The sequence below is a fragment of the Peromyscus eremicus genome, chromosome 16_21 (genome assembly GCF_949786415.1).
Source record: "Peromyscus eremicus chromosome 16_21, PerEre_H2_v1, whole genome shotgun sequence".
Lineage (NCBI taxonomy): Eukaryota > Metazoa > Chordata > Mammalia > Rodentia > Cricetidae > Peromyscus > Peromyscus eremicus.
In genome coordinates, this window is record NC_081432.1 from 55,871,789 (window position 1) to 55,895,261 (window position 23,473).

General features: G+C 39.3%; 1 protein-coding gene across 2 annotated transcripts in view; it reads left to right on the top strand.

Annotated features, from left to right (window-relative positions):
* The window catches only part of Ptchd4 (patched domain containing 4), a 179,047-nt gene extending 158,552 nt beyond the window's left edge, over positions 1-20,495 (top strand). For both annotated transcript variants that reach the window (XM_059282079.1, XM_059282080.1), the window contains exon 3: positions 18,185-20,495. In XM_059282079.1, the coding sequence (XP_059138062.1) occupies positions 18,185-19,818 (1,634 nt within the window). In that variant the 3' untranslated portion in view covers positions 19,819-20,495. The remainder of the gene's footprint in view (positions 1-18,184) is intronic.
* The last annotated feature ends 2,978 nt before the right edge of the window (positions 20,496-23,473 follow it).

Below are 23,473 nucleotides of genomic sequence, written 5' to 3' on the forward strand. Positions count from 1 at the left end.
TTGATTTGCAAACTTGCTGGGTTCCCCTCTGTACCCAGAATTACCAGAAAGTTTTGTGGATGAAAAACATTCATGTGTAGAAAAATTTAAGAGCTATGCATTTGTACTACCACTGTATTCGTGTACTTTAACAACTGTGTAAATAATAAATTTATAATGGCTTCTAAAAAAAGAAATTTACTTTAAAACAGTTTCCTGGTGTATAAATTGTATTACTTATTAAAGACAAAAGCAAATTTACAACTAATGAGGTGGACATGATTTTTTTTAACAATTAAATTTGATCATTTGGGTTTTTATACTGAAAGACACAGAGCCTCTTCAAGATTTATCAGATTTGACCAACATTTTGATTTTATAATCAACAACTTTGAAAATGTCAGTTTTCAAAAATGCATAGTAAAAAACAGAAAAAAATATGTTTAAGAGTCACTTCAGAAATTCTGTTTTAATCCTAATCTAAAATTCATTTAAGAACTTTGTATGAGAATCAAGTTATCAAATTAACAACAAACAGTAATTTTAAAAATCAAAAATTACTTTTTTTTAAATTTTTGAAATTATCATTTAATGACATTTCTCCCTTCCCTCTACCCCCTCTACACCCTCCTGTCTACCCCTTCCCCATCTCCTCTAAACTCCTGGCCTCTTTGTTCACTAGTTGCTATTGCATGCATATATGTATATGTATGTATATGCATATGTGTTCCTAATTGTAGCCTGCTGAGTCCACATAATGTTACTTGCATGTATGTTTTGGGGGGAGCAAGAGAGGTGGTCTTCTCCAGGGGAAAGCACACCGATTAGTTGTCCAGTACAAAATGGTCAGCCCTGAAAACATACATCTATACCAATCAAACATTTTAACACAATAAAGTGCACGGATACTCCTTTGATATTTAAATGCTGAGGAATAATGGTAAGTCGATGCTCAAAGTCTCGGCTTTCTATGGTTAAGTTGTCTTTTTCTATAAGAACATGAGTATAAGCACTCACACTGCTGACATCCAGACTTGATTTGTTTTAGGCAGCATCCATTAGCACTGCCTGCAGGTATGTGCACCACGAACACACACGTGTTTCAAGTGCTGTGTTCAGACCTGAGGCTGTGTGAAGTCCTGTGAGGCAATCTGGGGAAACTATGCTATGGTTACCTCAATCTCTTGCACCCTCGGCTAGAAAGTTTATTCTTGCAGATTTTATTGTCCTTAATGTTTTATTACTTTTTCATCCTTCAGAAACATTCTACTTTCACCAAATTTTACAGAACCCCCATATTCAGTTAACCTTATGGGGGTTCCTTCAGGGTCTAGCTGGGGCCATTAGGCAAGAGAATAAACTAAAGGATATCCAAATAAAAAGGGTGAATTTAAACTATTTTTATGTAACTGTAACATGATTTTTTCAGAAAATTTTAAAGAATACTCTGAAAAGACATTAGAATTTATAGAAAGGTGCATTGTTTTCAGGATACAATATCAGTACACTGGAGTGTGTTTTATATGATAACAATAAATAACGCCAAAATGAGATGAAGAAAATAATTGCACATATTGCGACATTAAAGAGAATAAAATCTGCCAGGATAAATTCACAAAAAAAGTATACCATTTCCTACTAAAAACTAACCCAAAACAGAAAGAAACAAACAAAAACCCTGCTGAATGAAATTAAAATATAAATATGTAGAAAGGATGCTTCATGTCATTAGACCAAAAGACAGTACTCAACGCAGTCCTCACCAGAATCTGCAGTGGCCTTGATGAGGAACTGACCAAGTTAACTTCAATTCCATATAGAAAGGAAGGGTCTCAGGCTAGCCCAAACAGTTTGAATAAAAGAAAATTAGAGAAATTAGGCTTTCAGAGTTCAAATTTTACTGTAAAATGAAAGTAATAGGAGCTGGAGAGATGGCTCAGTAGTTAGAGTCTTTGATGCTCTTCCAGTGGAGCCGAGTTTGACTCCTAGCCGTACCACGAGATAGATGTTTGAATCTGTTTCTGCACATGAGGAAACGAAACACACAGTAGCTTCTTGTAGAAGGCTATCGAGTGAGAAATAAATCCAGCTGGGATCTGAATTTGGGTTTAAAAACTCTAATTTGAACTTGATATTCCTTTCCATGCTGCTTCCACTCCTTATCTCCATCTCCACCTTTAGGAATTGACATCAAATACTTCCTTGAACGCCTTCTGCCTATAAACTCCCATGGCAACAAGGCCAAGGCCATCAGTGGACTTAGCTGCAGACCATGGTGGCAGACATCAGAAAACTCAGCTGAGAAGGGGCCTTTTCAACTGACAAGGAAACCCATACTTGGCAGAGGCACATCCAGATGCCAGTACTCCACCATTTCTGAAGGGGCCTGCTGAACCACAGGCTGCATTCTAGGAGTAATGTCGGTTTGCTCTGTGAGCCAAAGAATAGCTCAAAGTCTGGAAAGTTCCCTTATGGCTTGCCTCCTGCCACAGAACAGCTCTATGGGCTTCTTCTGAATAGCAGCACACATCAAAATAACTCAATAGTTGAAAGCAGCCAACTAAAACCCATTGTTTATCATTATTTTTCCCCACACCTAACTTCTTAAGACAGAAAAAAAAAACAAAAAAGAGGAAAAAAATCTAAACCTACTTTAGATCTGCCTGGTTCAAATTCAACCTCTACCTTTGGAAATTAATACAAAGTATTTTTTTTTGTTTTTTGTATTTAATTAACTTTTTTATTTTGTATCCCAACCACAATTCCCCCACCTCTTTCTCCCATTCTCTCCTCCCACCTTCTCTCCATCCCTGCCTTCAATCTACTCCTCCTCTGTTTCTGTTGAGAAAGGGGCAGGCTTCCCATGGGTATCAACAAAGCATGGCATATCAAGTTGTAGTAAGACTAAGCACATCCTCTTGTATTTAGACTGGGCAAAGTGACCCAGTATGTGAAATAGGTTCTCAAGTGTCAGCAAAAGCATTAGGGACAGGCCGTGCTCCCATTGTTAGAAGTCCCACAAATAGACCAAGTTACACAACTGTCACATGTATGTAGAGGGCTTAGATCAGTCCCATGCAGGGCTCCCTGGTTGTTGGTTCAGTCTCTGTGAGCTCCTGTGAGTCTAAGTTAGTTTCTGTGGGTTTTCTTGTGATGTCCTTGATCCCTCTGGTTCCTACAATTCTTCCTCCCTCTCTTCAGCGGAATTCCCCGAGCTTGGCCTAATGTTTGGCTGTGAGTCTCTGCACCTGTTTCCATCAGTTGCTGGATGAAGCCTCTCTGATGACAAATGAAGTAGTCACCAATCTGGACACAGGAGATGGCCGCTTCAGGCTACATGTCCACTATTGCTAGGAGTATTAGCTGGTGTCATCCTTGTAGATTCATGGGAGTTTTCCTTGCATCAGGTTTATACCTGACCCCCCAAATCACCCCCCTTCCAGTCATCTCTTTCATCTCTTCACCCCCTCCACTCATCCCCAGCACCAAGCATTTTCTGATCCATCTGTTGATAAACTGACCTTGCAGTAAAGCGTAGCTTAGAAGCAGACTCAAGGACAGACCCCAAGAAGCCAGTGGAATGAGAGCCTTTCCAGTGAAAGGGAAGCCTACCATTGGCTGAGAGGCACCCAGCGGCTCGCACAGCACCACACCCTTATCAGCAACAGCTAACGCTCTGATGAGCACTAGCTATGTGCCAGGGAAATTTGTACTGGCTGACTTCTGTTTTATATTCCTCTTAACACACCAACCTTTCAAAGGTTACTGCCCTTTTCTTTCTCTAGGTTAGCAAAGAGAACTACAAAATAGCTCCTTTGCCCAAGGCCACACATCTGATAGATCACAGTGAGGGAACTTAACTGGACAAAGCCCTATGGTAAACCCCCAAGTTCTAGTACCTCCTGATAGTTGGTGCATGAAAAAGTGGCAACTCCCTGTGGATTACTTTTCTTTTTCTTTTTCTAGAGGTGGATACAAAAGGAGAGGATATAGATCCAATGTACTTTAGAAAGACCTTCTCCAATGAAGTTAATTCATGCATGAAAGAAAAACCAAAAAGGAAGTTCTGGTTCACTAATTTAATGACTACTCAAAGGACTGGAGCCATGTCAGGCGTGAGCTACCTGGTTAAATGAGTTTCCATGGGCAACAGGCCATACTATTCAGAGGGGATTGCAAGCATGCATTCTTTCTTCACAAGGGAGAAATGTTTGAGAAAGAAAGACAGAAAGGAAGAGAGAGAGAGAGAGAGAGAGAGAGAGAGAGAGAGAGAGAGAGAGAGAGAGAACTCTGGAATTCTCCCAACACACTTGTCCTCTGAAGCATCATGCTTTTACCGAGCATCCGTGGGCAACTCTGAAAATTTTCTCTCTTAAATAATATGTAATAGAAACTGAGATGGTGCCTAATTTAAATTTGCCAAGTAAGAGTCCTTTCATTTCAAATACATTTTTCTACTGATTAGATCAGACATTTTTTAAGTACTCGGTAGCTTTTGGTGATACAAGGAATCCTAAGTCATCATCCATTTTACTCTTTATAGAATTAAAAATCCCCAAAGCTGGCAATTAATGAACTGTTAAATTCAGACATATGGATGTGATATGATTTTCAAATGGGACAAATAGCAGTTATTAAACTTCAAAGTGATGGTATTTTCCTGTGTCTTCTTAGTGGGAGGCACTCAGGAAACAACCTTCAAATGAATAACTTAAATTTTCTAATCAATTTCTGTACTTTAAATGTCATTAGCTCAATAAATGCTAACATTATTTTAATTTTTCATTCCTCTAAGTTCTTTCTTATTTCCTGTGGAAAATGATCCTTTACTCTCGGTCTTGGCTTTTTAAAAGGCATGCTGTGTTTAGCTTGCAAACTACCAATCTGTCCCTCTTAACCATTGTATGATTTTGAGTTTTCTGCCCTACTTTAAATTCTTCCATCTACTTTTTTCCCATAGCATTAAGTCTTTGATTCCAGTTGATTCCCAGTGTCCTCCCATAATAACATCCAAGTGATTCTCATGCTCTATCCAGATCATCCCTCTTCTCAAAGGCCCACTTTACATTCTCCTTTCAGTGAGAGCAAACTAAACCATTACTTCCCTGGGCAAGCCCTGCCTCTTCCTTTTGGTATGATTTGGATATGTCAATCATCCTGGACTTGCCTCTCAATCAATGTTCTTGGTTATAACTCCTACACTCAAAGTAATCAGTTTATAAGACAACAACAAGAAATCTTTAGTACATTTCATTTCCTCAAAATAAGATTCATCACAAAGTACTAATACACTCAAGCCAAAGACCACCAAATATACCAGGACAATTTTACAAATTTAGATTCATTGGACGATGGTAGTGAGGAAAATCTACATCACTGAGGTCCGGGAGCATTTGAGAAAGAAGGTATTTGAATGGACTCACTTCATTTTTTTTGCAAGCATTATAGGATTTGAAAGAGTGCTCAAAGGACTATAGTTTGTTACTGTCAAGAAGAAGGGGAAGTCTCTGCTCAATTATCTTGAGAGTTCTTATACCCAGGAATGCAGAGCTTAACTGCAGTTAGAAAAGAATCAGCCGCCAGTTTCACTCCCCTTCCTAGGAGGCATTTGGACCATTTTGTACTTTGGAAACACTGTCTTGTTTGTATTCATCTGTGACCATAGAGGGGATTTATTTGGTCTCAATCTCTCAAGGCTCAGAGTACCAATGCCTGGTACTGTTTTGTGAGATTATAGTCAGCAGCACAACACTAAGCCCTGCTATGAGCACCACGCCAGCTCATAGGAGGACCAAGGCCTACTTGTCAGCACCCAGCTGACAGGCCTTCTATTTTGCACTCAAAAAACCATGTATGTTTATTTTGTACAATTTGGAAGGTATAGAGGTACTGAGAAGAAATGAAAAGTTCCACAACATGCTTCCTTAGCAGGGAGAATAGAGTCTTCATGGATGCTGTTTCTACAGAGGACTTCAGTCCATGGGAGCATCAAGGCCTTGAGGGGAGGAAAGCTAAAAGGACAGTTCCAGGGTTCCCAGCCAGCTCAGCTGTAGCGGTACAGCTACCCATAACCAACACACAGAGAAACAGACATGGCATCTCAGCTCCAAAGATTTGGAACATTCCTGATGGCAAGCATCGGAACCAGCATGATGGTTTTCCTCTAAGCAAAGTGTTTAGTAGGATCCCAGGTCATGTGCACAAAGGTCGTCCAAGGGAAAGCTTCATTGTTATCCCATTTTACAGAGCGGGGAACTGAAATAAGAAGAGGAAAAAGAAGGAAAAAGAGAATAACATGTCATAAAGCTAGGAAGTGGGAGATCTGGGACAAAATCTTTTGTCTGCTGTGGAGACTATGCAACTAATCACTACATCGTATAGTATTACATAATTTTACCAATTTAAGTATGGACGTGCCTTTGGCTATTAATAATACATACATATATGCAGTGTATAGATATGAAAAAACGCATATATACACACTGGATTTAAGCAATGTTTATACAAGTATAACTATAAATAGTCCAAAATGATTAAATGTGAACTGTAGAATGAGACTGTTTTCCGCTTACTTATTAATACACATATAAATCACACAACAGTTCTGAAAACCACATGACTGTTAAGTTCCTTTTTTATTATTAAGCCACTAATAAGATCCATTAACCTCTTACATGGATAGAATGAGTAGTGTTCCTATTCATGCTGATTTCCTCTGTTCTTTGTACTGCCATGCCCATCTCACCATGTATCATTCATGCTAGGACAGGGGCATTTCAAGAGAAATCTACTTCTACTACTTAAAGACAATGTCAAAAGAGATCTTCAATCAAGTCTCCAGGCAAAACCAGCTCGTGTCCCTGCCTACAGCAGCTTGAAGAATGCCTGCCAAATTGCTCTCTACCCTATGTCTTCTGAGTTTATACAAGCACCAAGAGCTTAAAAGCCTTATACATCATTGGTGAGCTGAGTGACCTTTGTGAGACTTGATAATAACTTATTTATTCTGGATGACAGCTAGTGAAAAAATATAAATATGTATTGATCAGCATCGGGAGGTCAGATACCACAGGGGTGGCAAGATACCTAAAATACCACCACTTAGATCGACGTAGATTATAGTCACATCTCCCTTTTGTTTGATTTAGTCTGCAGTGGTTTGGTTTTTTTTAAGTGAGGTCACATTCTGTAGCCCAAGAACTTACTCTGAAGCCCAGGACAGTGCCAAACTCATAGTGATCCTCCTGCCTCAGCCTCCTAAATGTTGGGAATAAAAGTGTGACACACAATGCCTGAGTCTTTCTAATTGTATTTATAACTAAACAAAAAGCAACATAGAAGTTCCTTCATTTTAGATTCCATTTCCTGTCATACTACCAAGTCAGCCAGATTCATGAATTACATGCTGATTTTCCAATTGGGCCTCACTGGCCTCTATCTCCACCTCTACCACAAATTATTAGGCAACAGTCAGCAGGTGTCTTGCTTAGTAAATTCAGGCAAATCACATCTACCCATGAAATCTTGCACTGAACGTCAGGCTGTTGGCCATTACTGTAAGAACCAATAATAAATACTACTGATTATTAAAGTAATTATATACAGTATTATTAAATCCATATTTCATGAATTCATAAAGTATATAAATAATTACGTAAATAAAACATAACTAAACCAGCTTTATATTAACTAAAATAAGTTTTAATTTGTTAATTTATAATAATATAATTTTTTTCAATAAGGATGCGTTAAAATAGATGTTAAACCTGGTCAGTTCAGTTTCACAGACATTTAGTAAATGCTCACTCCATTCCAAATAGTTTGGTATAAAAATGAAAAGGACAAGTGCTTGCCCAAAATCATGAGACATGATCAGCAATGGACACTTCCAGTTGAGTGTAGTAAAAAGGCTGTGATACTTTATAACAGAGGATAGGCATGTGGCTGGCCAAGTGGGGTGAAGTGAGCTAGAAGTTAGACCAGACTTCAGCTATTAAGATTCTGCTGAAGACCACGTTAAGAATTGTACATGGGAGGCAAAGGCAGGGGGATCTCTGTGAGTTTGAGGCCATTCTGATCTACATAGCTAGTTCCAGGCCAGTCAGGCTACACACAAGACCCTGTCTCTAACAAAACAGAAATAGAATCACCAACTAAAGGAAAGAAAGCGTAAATGTGATCACTGGCTAACTCCCCATGACTTGCTTTGACTGCTTTATATTATCATCCAGGACCCTGGGCCCAAGAGTGGCACCTCTCCCCTGTGAACTGGACCCACCCACAGCAAGCGTTATTCATCAAGACAGTACTTGATCACAGGCCTACCTACGGAAGAATTTTCTCAGTTAAGAGTTCCTCTTCCCAGTTAGGTATAGATTTGTGTCAAGTTGACAAAAACAGCAGCTAACCAACACAGAAATGACTGCTAAGGTCTACCTAGAGCATGCCATAGTGAGTTGCATTGTTTTCAACCTCTGTGTCTGTGTCTCTGGTGTAGTGTAAAGTTTTCATACACCACTGACAGTTAAACACGTTCAAGAAAGAAGGTAGATCAATGTATGGCTCTTTACATGGCAAATGTAGAGAATTCTAACTCCACTGATGATTAAAATAACTATAAACACACAGAAGATGCATCCTAGAATATATTGAGTAGAAAATAATAGTATAGTTGATTCAATCAAAGTGGATTCTATTAAAATTATTTTCATTAGATTGGTTGGGTCTGGAGATATTGCTCTGTGTTTAAAAACACTGACTGCTCTCAGAGAAGACCCAGGTTCAGTCCCCAGCACCCACATGACAACTCACAACCATCTGTTGCTCCAGTTCCAGTTCAGACACCCTCTTTTTTGCCTCATTGGACAACAGGCACACAGATAGTGCACATATAGACAGAACACTCATACACATAAAATAAAAATGATCTTTTTAAAAGTGGCATCTGTAAAAGGTATCTTAGATTTACAAAATAATACTGTTCTGGAAAAAAAAATCCACTTCCTGTTTTACCACATCAATACCATAGGCAAACATAGCTTATTGGGGAGTGTTTACTTGAGACTCAGGTGGGATCATACAGTTCTGTTCTCATGCTGATCTCCTTGAAGACTGAGATCAGCTTTGTCTGCTAACTATTTGTTGCTTTTCTCATTGCTGTTACTAAATATCTAACAAGAAGCAATTTAACAACGGGAAGATTCATCGAGTCTTACAGTTTAAGCTGAGATGCAGCCCATCATAGTCAAGAAGGAATGGTGACAGGACCATGAAGCATCCAGTCACATCTGCACTCAGAAAGCAAAGACCAGATAGGAAGTAGGGCCAGGCTACCAACCATAAAGACCCATCTCCAGTGACTCACTTCCTCAGCAAGGCTCCGTATTCTAAAGGTTCTATGCCCTTCCAAAGCACCGCCACAAGCTAGGGGTGAACTGTTCAAAAACTCTTGAGAACATTCCATATCCATACCAACACAGTAGCTATTTAAAAAAATATATTGAAATATTTGCCTTTGCACTCTTCCACTAATATAACCAAAAATGGGAACCAAATGATCAATTTTTCATGTGTTCCATTGCAAATAGAGGAACTTATTAAATCGTTGCCAGTCACCTGTGCCAGCAGGCACATAAGTTTTTATTATTGTTTGCTGCTTCTATTTGTTTTCACTTAGAAAGAAGTGTCCACAACAATATCTTTTCAGACTTTCAGGACATCCAATACATACATATATAAACACAAGTCTGTTGTTTCCTTTCATCTCTCTCCTCAAATTATTCTCCCAGTTTCTCTTCTACTCAGCTCTAAGAGTCATCTGTTTCTTCTTCCATAAAATGTTGCCCAAGGAAACGTCAGTCATTCAGTGTTGGCCCAAGTGTGTCACTTATATTGTCCCAATGTGCTTTTCAAAGATGTACTAGCCTAATTCAAGAAAATCATGAGCAAAGTTTGCCAGTATTTAGCAAAAATGTACTTTTGACATTGGGTTTATTAATAATTTGCTATATGAACAAACTGATCTCTGATGAAAGAAAAATAATCATAATTTTATGCACACATGCACACATACACGCACACACATTGTCTTAGTTTTGTTTCCAGTTGCTGTGATAAACACTCGGACAAAAGCAACTTTAAGAATAAAGAAGGTTATTGGTCTACCATTCCAGGTCACAGTTCATCATTGTGGGGAAGTCAAGGCAAGAGCTGAAAGATGTTAGTCATGTTACAGCCACAGTCAAGAGTGGAGAGAGAATGAATGCATGCTTGCTTGTGCTTACCTCGCTTTCTCCACTCATACAGCACAGGATCCCAAGCCCAGGGAATGCCACCAACCACAGGGGGCAGGTCCTCCTACCTCAATTAGCATAATGAAGACAATCCCTCACAGGCCAATCTGCCATAGACAATTCCTGCTTGAGACTTTCTAATCAGGCAAAGATAAGATCATATCAAGTTGACAACTCTCTCTCTCTCTCTCTCTCTCTCTCTCTCTCTCTCTCTCTGTCTTTCTCTCTCTGTGTCTCTCTGTCTCTGTCTCTCTCTCTCTCTCTCTCTCTCTCTCTCTCTCTCTCTCTCTCTCTCTCACACACACACACACACACACACACACACTGCACTACTTGTGTTTTCTAATTAGGCAGGACCTTCATTGAAGTTGTTCCTAATTAACTATAGCCTTAGGTAAGGATGACGATTTTAAAAGGACAGTAAGACAGACCTACTACTACTCAGGACTGGAGTAGCAGAAAGAAATAGTCAAAGTTCAGGCCATCAAGTAATAAGGCAATTCATACATTTTATTCATATATCTTCTTCTGAGATTATAGTGCCCTGGCCTTGAGTAATGTTCAAAATTTGAAGACTTTCAGGTAGAACATTAAGAAAAAAGACATGATTACATAAACAGAAGAGGAGGTTACAACTTCTTTTAAGTATGCAGATGATTAATAAATGTAGCACAAGAGTAGGGACTAATTGAAACCAACAAACAAACACACCAGGGTTTAAAAAAAAACAAGAAAATAAAGCAAACAAACAAACAGAAAAAAATAGGCTGTCCATGGTTATGAAACTTTCTAGACAGATCAACATGTCAGGGAGAATAAATACGTGGATGGGTGGATAGGTTACAGATATACTGATGTAAAATATAGATAGAATAAATAATTATGAGACCGAAATAAATGCTCAAAATTGTTAATAGAAGCTTTCTGTGTTGTAGGATATAAAATACATTATAAACAGTTATTGTATCTTTTACAGTTTTTCACTGGAAATGTATCCTATTTTGTGATCTCGAAAGGGTGATTAATTAAGCAAGTATGTGTGTAAGTAATTTGCTTTTCTTTCAATTAAGCCAGTAACTCTCAGTGAAGGGCAGTTTTGTTCCTAGAGAGTGTATATCAACGTCTGAAGAAATATTTTATTAGTATGACTGTGGGTATACTATTGAGATCGAATAGGTAGAGGACAGGAATAAAACTCGACTTTCTACAGTGTATGTGACACTCCCCACAGTAAAGAATTAGACAGACAAAAGTGCTAATTGTTTCAAGATTGGTAAATCCTGACATTAAACAAACAAAACATTTACCAAATGCTCATTTCTCCATGTAATAAGTTCTACTTATATTATTTAATAATCCTTTGAGAGTTTAATAAAATGTGTTTTGATCATATTCATTCTCATTTCCTCGACTCTTCCCATATTCACACCCCCTTTCCTTACCACCCAACTTTGTGTCCTTTTTTCTCTCATCATGGCCAATGTGTGCTACTGTATGGTGCTCCTTTGGAGCACAGTCAACTCATCAAGGGCTATACTCTTAGGGAAAACTGATCCTCCTCTCCTAGCACCCAGCAATTGCCAGTAGCTCCTCAGGTAGGGGCAGAAATGCATGCCCAGCTTGCCTCACCACTCTGGGACTTGGTGTGGCTTGGGCTTGCACAGGTCTTGTGCATGCTGTTACATCTGCTATGAGATCGTATGTGCAGTTCATAACCGCCTGTTGTAGCACGAATCTTAAAAGGTCTTATTAATAAAATCAAACCTGGAGCCAGGTATTGAGGTGAATGCTGGAAGATCAGAGAAGCAGAACAAGCCACAGCTTCCTCACCTCACAATTCCTCGGCTGATCCTGTTTCCTCAGACTAGAATCCTCTGTGTTCTTATCCAAATGGATCTCAGCTGAACTGCTTCTCAAAAGCCTGAAAGCTTAACCAACTCTAGTTCCTCATCCTCATGCCTTAAATACCTTTCTGCTTTCTGCCATCACTTCCTGGGATTAAAGGCTCTTGTTACCACGCCTAGCTGTTTCCAGTGTGGCTTTGAACTCACAGAGATCCAGACAGATCTCTGCCTCTGGAATGCTAGGATTAAAAGTGTGTGTGCCACCATTTTCTGGCCTCTGTATCTAGTGGCTGTTCTGTTCTCTGACCCCCAGATAAGTTTATTAGGGTGCACAATTTTGGGGAACATAATATCACCACAGCCTGTTGATTTAAAAAATTTATTTTTAAACATAAAAATTGAATGAGTTCTTGAATTGTCATAAAAGTAATGCACACACACTCACACACACACACACACACACACACACACACATATGCCTCTGTGATAATATATACTGTATGCATTTAAGTTATATATCCAAGGGCTCAGTGTATTCAGGCTGTTTCTACTTACTATATTTTCTCAAGGATTTATGGTATGAATAGTATCTACCCTTAAATCACTTTGACCTATTCTCATCTTGATTACGTTCCTGCATCTTTATTTTTTATAGAAATATTAACAGTTTGATCATAGTGACACTATTTTTTGCATGTATATATTCCTACTTTTAAAGCAGTTGTATTAGAAGCTGTGATCTCCTCTTATCAGGACCATGTAAGTCAAAATGGCCTGAGCTGACTGACATGTAGAGAAAAGTTTTCTTCTTTGCCTTTACATCTTGTGTGTTGACTTATTTAAAAGCCCTAGGTAGATGTATATTGGTTTGTATGGTGTTAAACAGTATGCAGCTCTTCTGGATAGAATTGATACGGATATAATTATATATATACATATGCTGTGGGATATCATTCTGTTATGCTGTGAATGTGTGTTGCTCTGATTGGTTGATAAATAAAATGCTGATTGGCCAGTAGCCAGGCAGAAAGTATAGGTGGGGCAAGCAGATGAGAAGAATTCTGGCAAGAGGAAGGCTGTCAGGAGTCACCAGCTAGACACAGAGGAAGCAAGATGACAAGGCAGAACTGAGAAAAGGTACCAAGCCACATGGCTAAATATAAATGAGAATGATGGGTTAATTTAAGTGAAAGAGCTAGTCAGCCTCCATCAGTCACTGGACAAAGGCTCTATGATGTCAGCTAGGTTATTTGCTAGGCTGGTCACCAGAGTAGACTGGTCCAGGCACCCTCTAGACCACTGCCAGCAGACCAAGGTGGGGTCAACCCTGTGGATTCCTAAGAGCCTCCCCAGCACCCTGCCTCTTCCTATTCCCATGATGTCCTCACCTATCATGGTATCTTCCTCCCTGCCCTCCCACTCTGTCCCTGTTCCAGCTTGACCCTCCCATTTCTTTATGTTCTCATCCCCTACTCCTCACCCTCTGCCACCCCACACACACCTAGTCCACTCATGTAGATCTCATCCACTTCTCCTTCACAGGGTCATCCATGTGTCCCTCCTAGGGTCTTTCCCTGTTAGCTAGCCTCTCTGGAGTTGTAGGTTGCAGATTGGCCATCCCTTCCCTCCCATTTAGTATCCACTTATGAGTGAGTACATTACTATGTTTGTCCTTCTGAGTCTGGGTTACCTCACTCAAGATGATATTTTGTCTACTAACTGATGGAGGCAGATACAGAGATCCACAGGCAGGCACCAGGCTGAGCTCCAGGAATCCAAATGATGAGAGAGAGGAGAGATACTGCAGGCGAGGGACGTCGAGATCACGATGGGAGGATGTGCAGAAATGACCAGCCACACTAGTGGAAGCCCATGAACTGTGGACTGGTGGCTGTGGAGCCCCCATGGGACTGGACTAGGCCCTCTGGATACGGAAGATGCTTGTTTGGCTTGAACTGTTTGGGGAGTGCCCAGGCAGAGGGATCAGGATCTGTCCCTGGTCTATGGGCAAGCTTCTGGAACCCAGTGCCTGTGGTGTGAACCTTGCACAGCCTTGGTGCAGTGGGAAGGGGCTTGGGCCTGCCTAGGCTCAGTGTGCTGGACTCTCCTGACTCCCCATGGGAGACCTCCATTTGGGGGATGTGGGGATGAGGGGTGGCTTGGGAAAGAGGGCTGGGGGTGGGAGGAGGGAGGAGGGGGGATCTGTGGATAGTATGTGGAGTGAGTAGAAAATTTCTTAATAAAGGAAAATGAAAGAAAAAAGGGAAATAAAGAGCTAGTCAGTAATAAGCCTGAGCTAATGGTCAAGCAGTTATAAATAATGTAAGCCTTTTTGTGTTTACTTAGGGGACATGGTGGGAGATATTATCCTGACTGCCAGCCAGCCAGGACACAGGAAAACTTCCAAATATATATATATATGATATTTATTTATTATTTATTATAATATGATAATTAATTTATTATAAAAATACGTTTTCAGGCTTATTTATAGTCAATAATTCAGAAGTAAATGGGCTGGAGATGTAAGTCAATGGGTAGAATGCCTACCTAACATGCACAAAGACCTGAGTTTGATCTTAGTGGTTCATGTGGTGAGTCACAGCACTAGAGAGGTAGAAAAAAAGAGGTTTGGAGTTCACAGTAATCCTGGCTATACAGAAAATTCTAGCAGGCCTTTGCTACATGAGATCCTGTCTCAAAAACAAAAGATGTTAATGGGTATGTTCTAGATGTCTTTAGTGGTCTAATATATTCTGCATAAAAATAATATTTTCCAGAACAAAGTATGCAATTCATTTCCTAACTTGGAAGACTCTACATCCTAACCAGAATAGAATTTATCCTGAGAAATTTTCGTTCCGTAGCTAATTGGCTTGTGGATGAGAACTTAAATAAATGAATAATTTATTAAATTCAGATTTAAGGAAGCATAAAAATGTCAATATAGCTGGGATCATCCAATATGGTTTGTGACAAAGAGGACTGAGCTGACCTTGAACAGACAAATGAGCACAAGAAGCAATGAGAGACACAGAAAACAGGATGAACAAAAATGAGAAGGTAAGGCTGGTCACAGCCATATTCATGAAGCCATAAACAAACAGCCATTGCTGGGGCAGTCTATAAATTTAAGCTGCTAAGAAGTCACCAAATTGTGTGATAATCCTGAGTGAGTATCATGGGAAAGCCCTATAAAATATCTACACTATCCCTATAAATAAGATAAAACATGCCATACCCAGAGATCACATTTTTACTCTCAATGAATATATAAACCTTACAGACCCATCATCCTTGTCCCACACACAAGCACTTTTGTACTACATAAAGCAAAAACCTGCCCTACATAGGCTAGCTAATGCTCCATTAAAATGACCATTAACAAAGGCAAGCCAAATTTAGTCTCAGCACCATGTGGCTTTTCCATCCCTAGTGACTACAAAGAAAACTAATGTCCTCGTTTCCAAAGAGAGTTGCTATAATTAAAGTCTTATTTCAATGACCCTAACCACTATCATAATAGATTTTGCTGTCAAAAGAGTAAGAGAGAAAGAATTCCTCTTGGTCAATGAGTCTTACAGAAGATACAAATGAACAATCGTTGTTGTTTGTTTCATCAGTATTTTTTTTCAACACCAGTGTTCACCTTATAATTATACATGGGAAGTATAAATAATTGCTTCCAAAAATATTTGTAATCCTGTCTTTTACCCATCTACAGTTTCATAATCCTCTCTGCTTGTTAGGATAACATCTTTCCTGACAGGAGACTCAGGAAAGACACCAAAGGTTTTATATTTGAGGTAAGAACTCTACTGCTTAATTCCCTTTAGTGGTTACCAATAATTAATAACAGCTCCCCAAAGAGAGCTGATATGCTTTGAAAATCAAAGATTAACATCATATATATATATATAAATTTATACATACTATCATCAAATAAATTTATTAAACATGACTCATTAGTTATCCATAAAAAAGACTACAAATGTTCACTCTCCTGAAAAGCATCACTGTTCTTGGAAGAGATTCAGTCACATCTAACAAACTCACAAGTGGTCTCGAGAGGTAGCTCATGGTTCTCCCAGGTGACTCCACAGTGCTGGATAGGATAAGATACCTTTTGGTTTTACAATTGGCTCCTTGGATGATTTTCAGTTACACTGAGTTGTATAGCACAGTGTCAGTGTCATACGAACACCACAGTTGAAAACACTCTTGACAATAAGTCTGAAATAAAAGGAAAGAAGGAAATGAATATGGGGGGATCAAGTCACAAAATCTACAACCAATACAAACCCAGAGGACTTGTGCTGAGACTGTAGCAATCCCAATGTTTTAGCTAAAGCACTGCTCACTGAATCATGTGTGGAGCTCTTAACTAACTCCAGTATATAGGTAACATACAAGATTCATCATGCAGGTTTTTGTGAACTGGGTCATTCTGTGTTCTTCAACGTCATCATTGTCTAAGGCATTTCCTGGAGAACAAACCAAGCACAGCTTGTGTCAGCTCCCAGGAATGGTTTATGTTTGGGATTGCTATGCCTACAATGGGAAGAATAATCTATGCAGATTTCCACCCATGCAGAAAGTTACCAATGCATATACTCTGGGTGACGATTGATAGATTCAAGGAAGTGGAAGAAAGGGGGAAATTACAATTATAGTCTAATGTCTTTGCTTTCACAGCTGCTTTCTTCTTTTGCTAGTAAAAAAGTAATTCTTTCTTTAAACCTCTCAGTTTCTTGAAAGTAACTGGACAGAGCCGAGAGCAGATACCAGATTTACAAGTAATATTTGTTAACTAAATCCTTTGCCTGTTCATTCTTATATACAATATATATGAGGGTGCCCAGAAATTGGTTAGAAAGAAGTATTCTTCATCCACAGACAGGAAACAAACGTGCTTGTTCAGTCACCATGGAAATAAAAGCTTCTAAGGGGCTCAAAAGAAGCATTTGTAGTGATCTTTAGGCTTGGGAGACTTTTGTGTGACCTAGGAAACTGTTTTTCAGTTGCAGCCAGTGTTAATTAATAAAAATCCTAGGACTGGAAAGATGACTGTGTGATTAAGAGCACATAATACTCTCAAAAGAAGACCTGGGTTTGCAGAAGACCAGCAAGATATGGCTCACAACCACCTGTAACTCTAGTTCCAGGACATATTGTACCTCTGTTCACCACAAACACGCATGCACACACATAATGAATTTTTTACTTAATTTACATTTAAATTCATAGAAGGAGTCTGGCAAGAAGGCTCAGTGGTTGAAGTGCCTGATGCTCAAGCAAGAGAACCAGAGTTCCGATCAGGTCCTCAGAACCTACTTAAATGCTAGGTGGTCATGGCAACTCATCTATGATCTGGCATTGGAAGGTGGAGACTGGCTCCCTAGAATGACATGCCTCATTGGTGAGCTGTGGGCTTCATTAAGAGATTCTACCTCAAAAGAATGAGGTTGGAGAACTATCAAAGAGAAATCCTGACATCATCTGTAAGCCTGAACATACATCAGCACATATATGTGCATGCACCTGTAAACACGCATGCACTCATAAGAGAAAAATGACAAAAACGCCTATATGAATGGATGATGAGCATATTATCACCACTATTTTTAAAAGTATTCATTCAAATGTTTAATATCATCTTGTAATTCTATAAATCAGCACATAAATCCATTTAAAGGGACTGTGGATACATTATCCAAGCATATGCATTGATATTAAAGATGCAGGTGACAGCCTCTGCTCTTGACAACTTAAGACAACTGAGCATTCAGGGAGAAAATATCATGTGGATACAGCAGTGTGTCTACAACTTACAGGGGAATAGAATAGATAATGAATATTTTATTTTGCCCAGAATAGCAATAAATTCAGTCTTTGCTCAAGTGTAAACAGGGACCATATATTTCCTTGGAGTTGCTAATAAGAAAAAAAAAAAAAACACTACTTCAAAGAATAGAGTACGTACATTTAGTATCAATAATCTATATGAAATCCACTTGAACCATAGGTGGGAATAAAAACAACTATTCTTTTTCTTTCTTTTAACATTAGGTCATGGAACTAAAGGAGTATTTGAGCTTCTGTCTGGATGGCGGAGAACCAAAGAGAATTTACCCTTCAAAGACAGGGTGGCAGACGCCTATTCGGATGTGATGGTCACCTACACCATGACCAGCTCCCTGTACTTCATCACGTTTGGTATGGGGGCCAGCCCCTTCACAAACATAGAGGCAGTGAAGATCTTCTGTCAGAATATGTGTGTCTCTATTCTGTTGAACTACTTCTACATTTTCTCCTTCTTTGGCTCTTGCCTGGTCTTTGCTGGACAACTAGAGCAAAATCGATACCACAGCATCTTTTGCTGTAAGATCCCTTCTGCAGAATACTTGGACCGCAAACCTGTGTGGTTCCAGACAGTAATGAGTGATGGGCACCAACAGACATCCCATCATGAGACAAACCCTTACCAGCACCATTTCATTCAGCACTTCCTCCGAGAACATTACAATGAATGGATTACCAATATCTATGTGAAGCCATTTGTGGTCATCCTATATCTCATTTATGCCTCCTTCTCCTTCATGGGGTGCTTGCAGATCAGTGATGGAGCTAGCATCATCAACCTACTAGCCAGTGACTCCCCAAGTGTTTCCTATGCCATGGTTCAGCAAAAATATTTCAGCAACTATAGCCCCGTAATAGGATTCTATGTCTATGAACCCCTTGAATACTGGAACAGCAGTGTCCAGGAGGATCTGCAGAGGCTCTGTAGTGGGTTCACTGCAGTGTCCTGGGTGGAGCAGTACTATCAGTTTCTGAAAGTCAGCAACATCAGTGCCAATAACAAGACTGACTTCATCAGTGTCCTACAAAGCTCGTTTTTAAAAAAGCCAGAATTCCAACATTTTCGGAATGATATCATTTTCTCTAAGGCGGGGGATGAAAACAACATCATTGCTTCTCGCTTGTATCTGGTGGCCAGGACTAGCAGGGACAAGCAGAAAGAAGTCATAGAAGTTCTGGACAAGTTGAGGCCCCTGTCTCTCTCAAAGAGCATCCGTTTCATCGTGTTTAACCCTTCCTTTGTTTTCACAGACCATTACAGTTTGTCAGTCACTGTGCCTGTTCTGATCGCAGGCTTTGGGGTTCTCCTGGTGTTAATCTTGACTTTCATCCTAGTGATCCATCCTCTGGGAAACTTCTGGCTCATTCTTAGCGTCACCTCAATTGAGCTGGGCGTTCTGGGCTTAATGACCTTGTGGAATGTTGACATGGATTGCATTTCTATCTTGTGCCTTATCTACACTTTAAATTTTGCCATTGACCACTGTGCACCACTGCTTTACACGTTTGTATTAGCAACTGAGCACACCAGAACACAATGTATAAAACGCTCCCTGCAAGAGCATGGGACAGCCATTTTGCAAAACATTACTTCTTTTCTTATTGGGTTGGTCCCCCTCCTATTTGTGCCTTCAAACCTGACCTTCACACTGTTCAAATGCTTGCTGCTGACCGGGGGTTGCACGCTTCTGCACTGTTTTGTTATCTTACCTGTTTTTCTAACCTTTTTTCCTCCTTCCAAAAAGCACCACAAGAAAAAGAAACGTGCCAAACGAAAGGAGAGAGAGGAAATCGAATGCATAGAAATCCAAGAGAACCCTGATCACGTCACCACAGTTTGAGGGTGGAGACTTTTCCTTTTCCAGTGTTGCACAACGATACAGGGCAAGTCAAGCTCAGACCTCAGCTGCTTGGGCTGGCCAGGGGTAACAAGGCAAGTCAGATCAAGAGTGTATTCTTCATGACATGTCCAAGGGTCTGCTTCCTGTGGGGGAGGGGGGAGAGGGACCGAAAGGAGGGAAAGTTCTTTGCAACCTTATTCTCCATGAGAGATGAATTTCCAGACACTGATCTTAGAGCTTTTCCAAGGAATGGATGGATCATACGTTAAGACAGAAGGCTGAAAGAGCTAAGGATTCAAAAGCAATGCTTAGAAGAAATGGAGAAGAGAGGTGGTGGTCTCCAGATAGGAGGAGAGACATAGGAAATGTCTAAATTGCCATGTCACTTTTCACATTTGTTTTTTGAACAGGTCAGTCAAAGGAAACCTATGCACATGGGAAGTACATATTTAATCCTATCTAAACCAAAGGACCACCCAATCCATTTTGTGTGTACATATAAGTATATAGACACTTACACTTGTCTTTAGCGTACATTGGTGTTTGGGTGAAGAAAGGTGTCCATTTGCAGATAAGGCTGGCCTTTCTCTAGAAAGTCAAATCAGCTTTAGCCAAATACATAAGCTCACTAGGGGAGATGCAAAATCTATAAATGGCCACTTAAAATCAACTCAACTGTCTAGACAGCAAGAGTGTTTTCAACTGTGTGATTAAAAAAATAAACAGAAATTTGAATCCATTAAATTCTACATGTCATGTTGTTGGTCATTGAGATTTTAACTTTGGGATGACTTCACAAAAACATTAAAAGGTATTTGAGTTAGTTAGCATGTGGACAAATGATTAAAACTTAAAATAGTTGAGATGGCTTATCATTAGCCTTTAACATTTCTGTGTATTTGGAAGGCCAGCATGGCTGCTCTTGGATATCTCGCCCACCTGCAAATGAGCACTTTAAGCACATTGTCCTTGTATACATATTTAAGGGTACACAGTACATGTGTGAGAGAGAAAGGAAGAATGAGATAACGTTCCACAGTAACACGTTCTTATTTTAGATGATGAAAGTACACGGCTGTGGCAGACAGCAGTTAACACAGGAGAAAGAAAGTGCACAGGAAACTCAGAGAGTAAAATGGGCCAATGCTATTCATCATCCCAGCATTAAACAGTCCTTAGTCTAAGAAAAACTTGTCAACTCTATAGACTCTAGTATGTTCCTTGGAATAAATTTGGAGCATTAACCCAAGCCATGATCACTATGGCTGCAGCATCATTTTGTAGTTTTTTGCAGTTATCATTGTCTTGTTAACTAGAAAGTAAGCTCCTACAGGAAGCATAGCTCTCTGCAGGGGCCATACTAACCATGTGTAATTGCTGCTGGATTCTTTATATTTAAAAAAATATGTACTGAGGTAATGTTTCCATTGAGTTAGTGTTTAAACCTGTGCCCTAGGCAGGTACTCAGCCTGCTGGGTACTTACATGGACTAAGGCTGTTATTCATGTTGGAGAAAGTTACTAGAAAATTCCTTTTCCCTGCCGTGTAGGGACCTAAGGAGCAATTTATTTCCAGGTAGAATAAAACAAAAGCTCAACGATGACACAGTCTGCTAACAAGCTCTTCCTCCCAAAGAAAGCTGATATTTCCCACCCACGTGGGTTGTATAATTTAACTGCATTGATAATATTAATACCCTTAAAAGGCAAACCATTACTAGAACTCTTAGAAAATCCCATTCCTTTTACAGTGTTTGGAAATGATGTTGATAGATTCGTGAAGCAAGAGCTCTGCTTTGATAAACCATCCAGATTTTAAAATGGACATCTGTTAAATAAAATTTCAGTTGATGGAATGGCATTTGTTCTATTCTACCTTAAGACCACTGTGTTTCAATGTCTCCCTGGATGTGAGTGCAATAACTATAGAATTAAGTAGGGAACATAACTGCCTATAGCCACATTTGATGTTTTCTCTGTATCTGTAAAATCATGTCACAGTTAAGGCCAGCCTTTCATCTCATGAACTTCTGCACAAAGGAAAACTGGCTTTCAAACAGTTGACCTCCAGGCCATGATCTTATATTTGAAGTTGAATTTTCTGAGCAGTCTTTGGAGTTGGAGAACAGAATTCCTCTTTCGCAGTTCCTCAACATTTATGAAGATTGCTATCATTGCATCTGTTTGTAAAGACGGCCACTAAGACACTGAGGATTACATGTCACTCCATTTCTGGCTGTATTCAGTGATACTCCATTCTTTCACCTATTTTGTATTTAATATTAACTTATTTGAGTTTTATAGTTACAATAAATCATTTCAGAAGCAAAGACAAACAAACAAAATGATTGCCAAGCTAAATGGCAATCTTGCCAATTGCCAGATTTATGGGAGTACAGCCACATATTCTGCCAAATCAATAATTTTAATCTCTCCCAATGCACTTGAATGGGAAAAGACTTGTTTGTGTGTTAGATAATGTCTTCAAGGATCAAATGTGTAGTATAAATAGGAATTTCTCATTGTCCAACTGGCTAGAGAGGTAGCATTTTAGAAGAGATGTTATCTTCTCCAGAACATCGTGATTTTCTCTAAGGATTTGTAGCAATAATTAACTGAAATGAAACTCCATGTTCTGGAAGAGTAATAGAATACCCAAAATGCCTTGAGTTGGTCTTAGGAAGTAGTTTGAGCCCAGAAAAATCTCACCAAGCGTCATCCAAACCTTCCAACCTCACTGTGAAGCAGATATTTCCAAAAATTCCTTTACTGTGTATCAAGATGCACCCTAAAAGATGAGATTATGATTTGGAGGTAACCCTCCATTCTCAACAATTTCTGGTAGCTTGTATACTCCCCTCTCTAGTTTTTAAAGTTTATGCTCATTTTGTCCATTTGTGAAATATTGATGGCATTCAAGTTAGGAATTTAACTACTATCAAACAGTGGACCATTCAAACACTAGAAGTAATCAGTGGAAAATCTTTTAGATTTGTGGAATATTTTACTTTACTGAAATGCATTTTTCCTTAAAATGGGAGATTTTTAAAACTTGTGAACCCCACAGCTTTTCTTGTTTAAACTGGACTGTGTCCCCATCAGAATGTCGTTTATGTTCTACTTTCTTCAAAGAGGGAACTCACCTAAATTATCAGACAAGATTTATCGAAATGTTCCATGGGTTAACTTACATCATGTGTAAGTCTGTTGAAAGAATGTGTACTTATGCATTGTCCCGTGAGTTCTTGCGATGATCACAAACCTCTTTGAAGGCTGTGCATGAATAGTCTTTCTCTCAGTTGACTTCCATTTAATTTCCACAGAAATAATTCATGTTTTATCTTATGTTGTGAAAGGAAGAATTGTGACACACAAAGCTCCTATGATGCTATAATAGCCATTCTTGTATGTTGAACTTGAGTGTAAGAGCTATGTCCATTCTGTAATTATTCATTGCACTTTACCATAACAAGCCAATCCTTCTAGACTAGAGCTGGGGATTAACTATTGCCATTCAGAATGTGTGTGTATTTTTATACATTGACTGTAAATATTGTCGTTACAGTCAGATATTTTTATAACCAAATAGTTATAAATGCATGGCACAATGCATGCATGGTTACTAATAGTATGTAGATTATTAAAGACACTGTTTT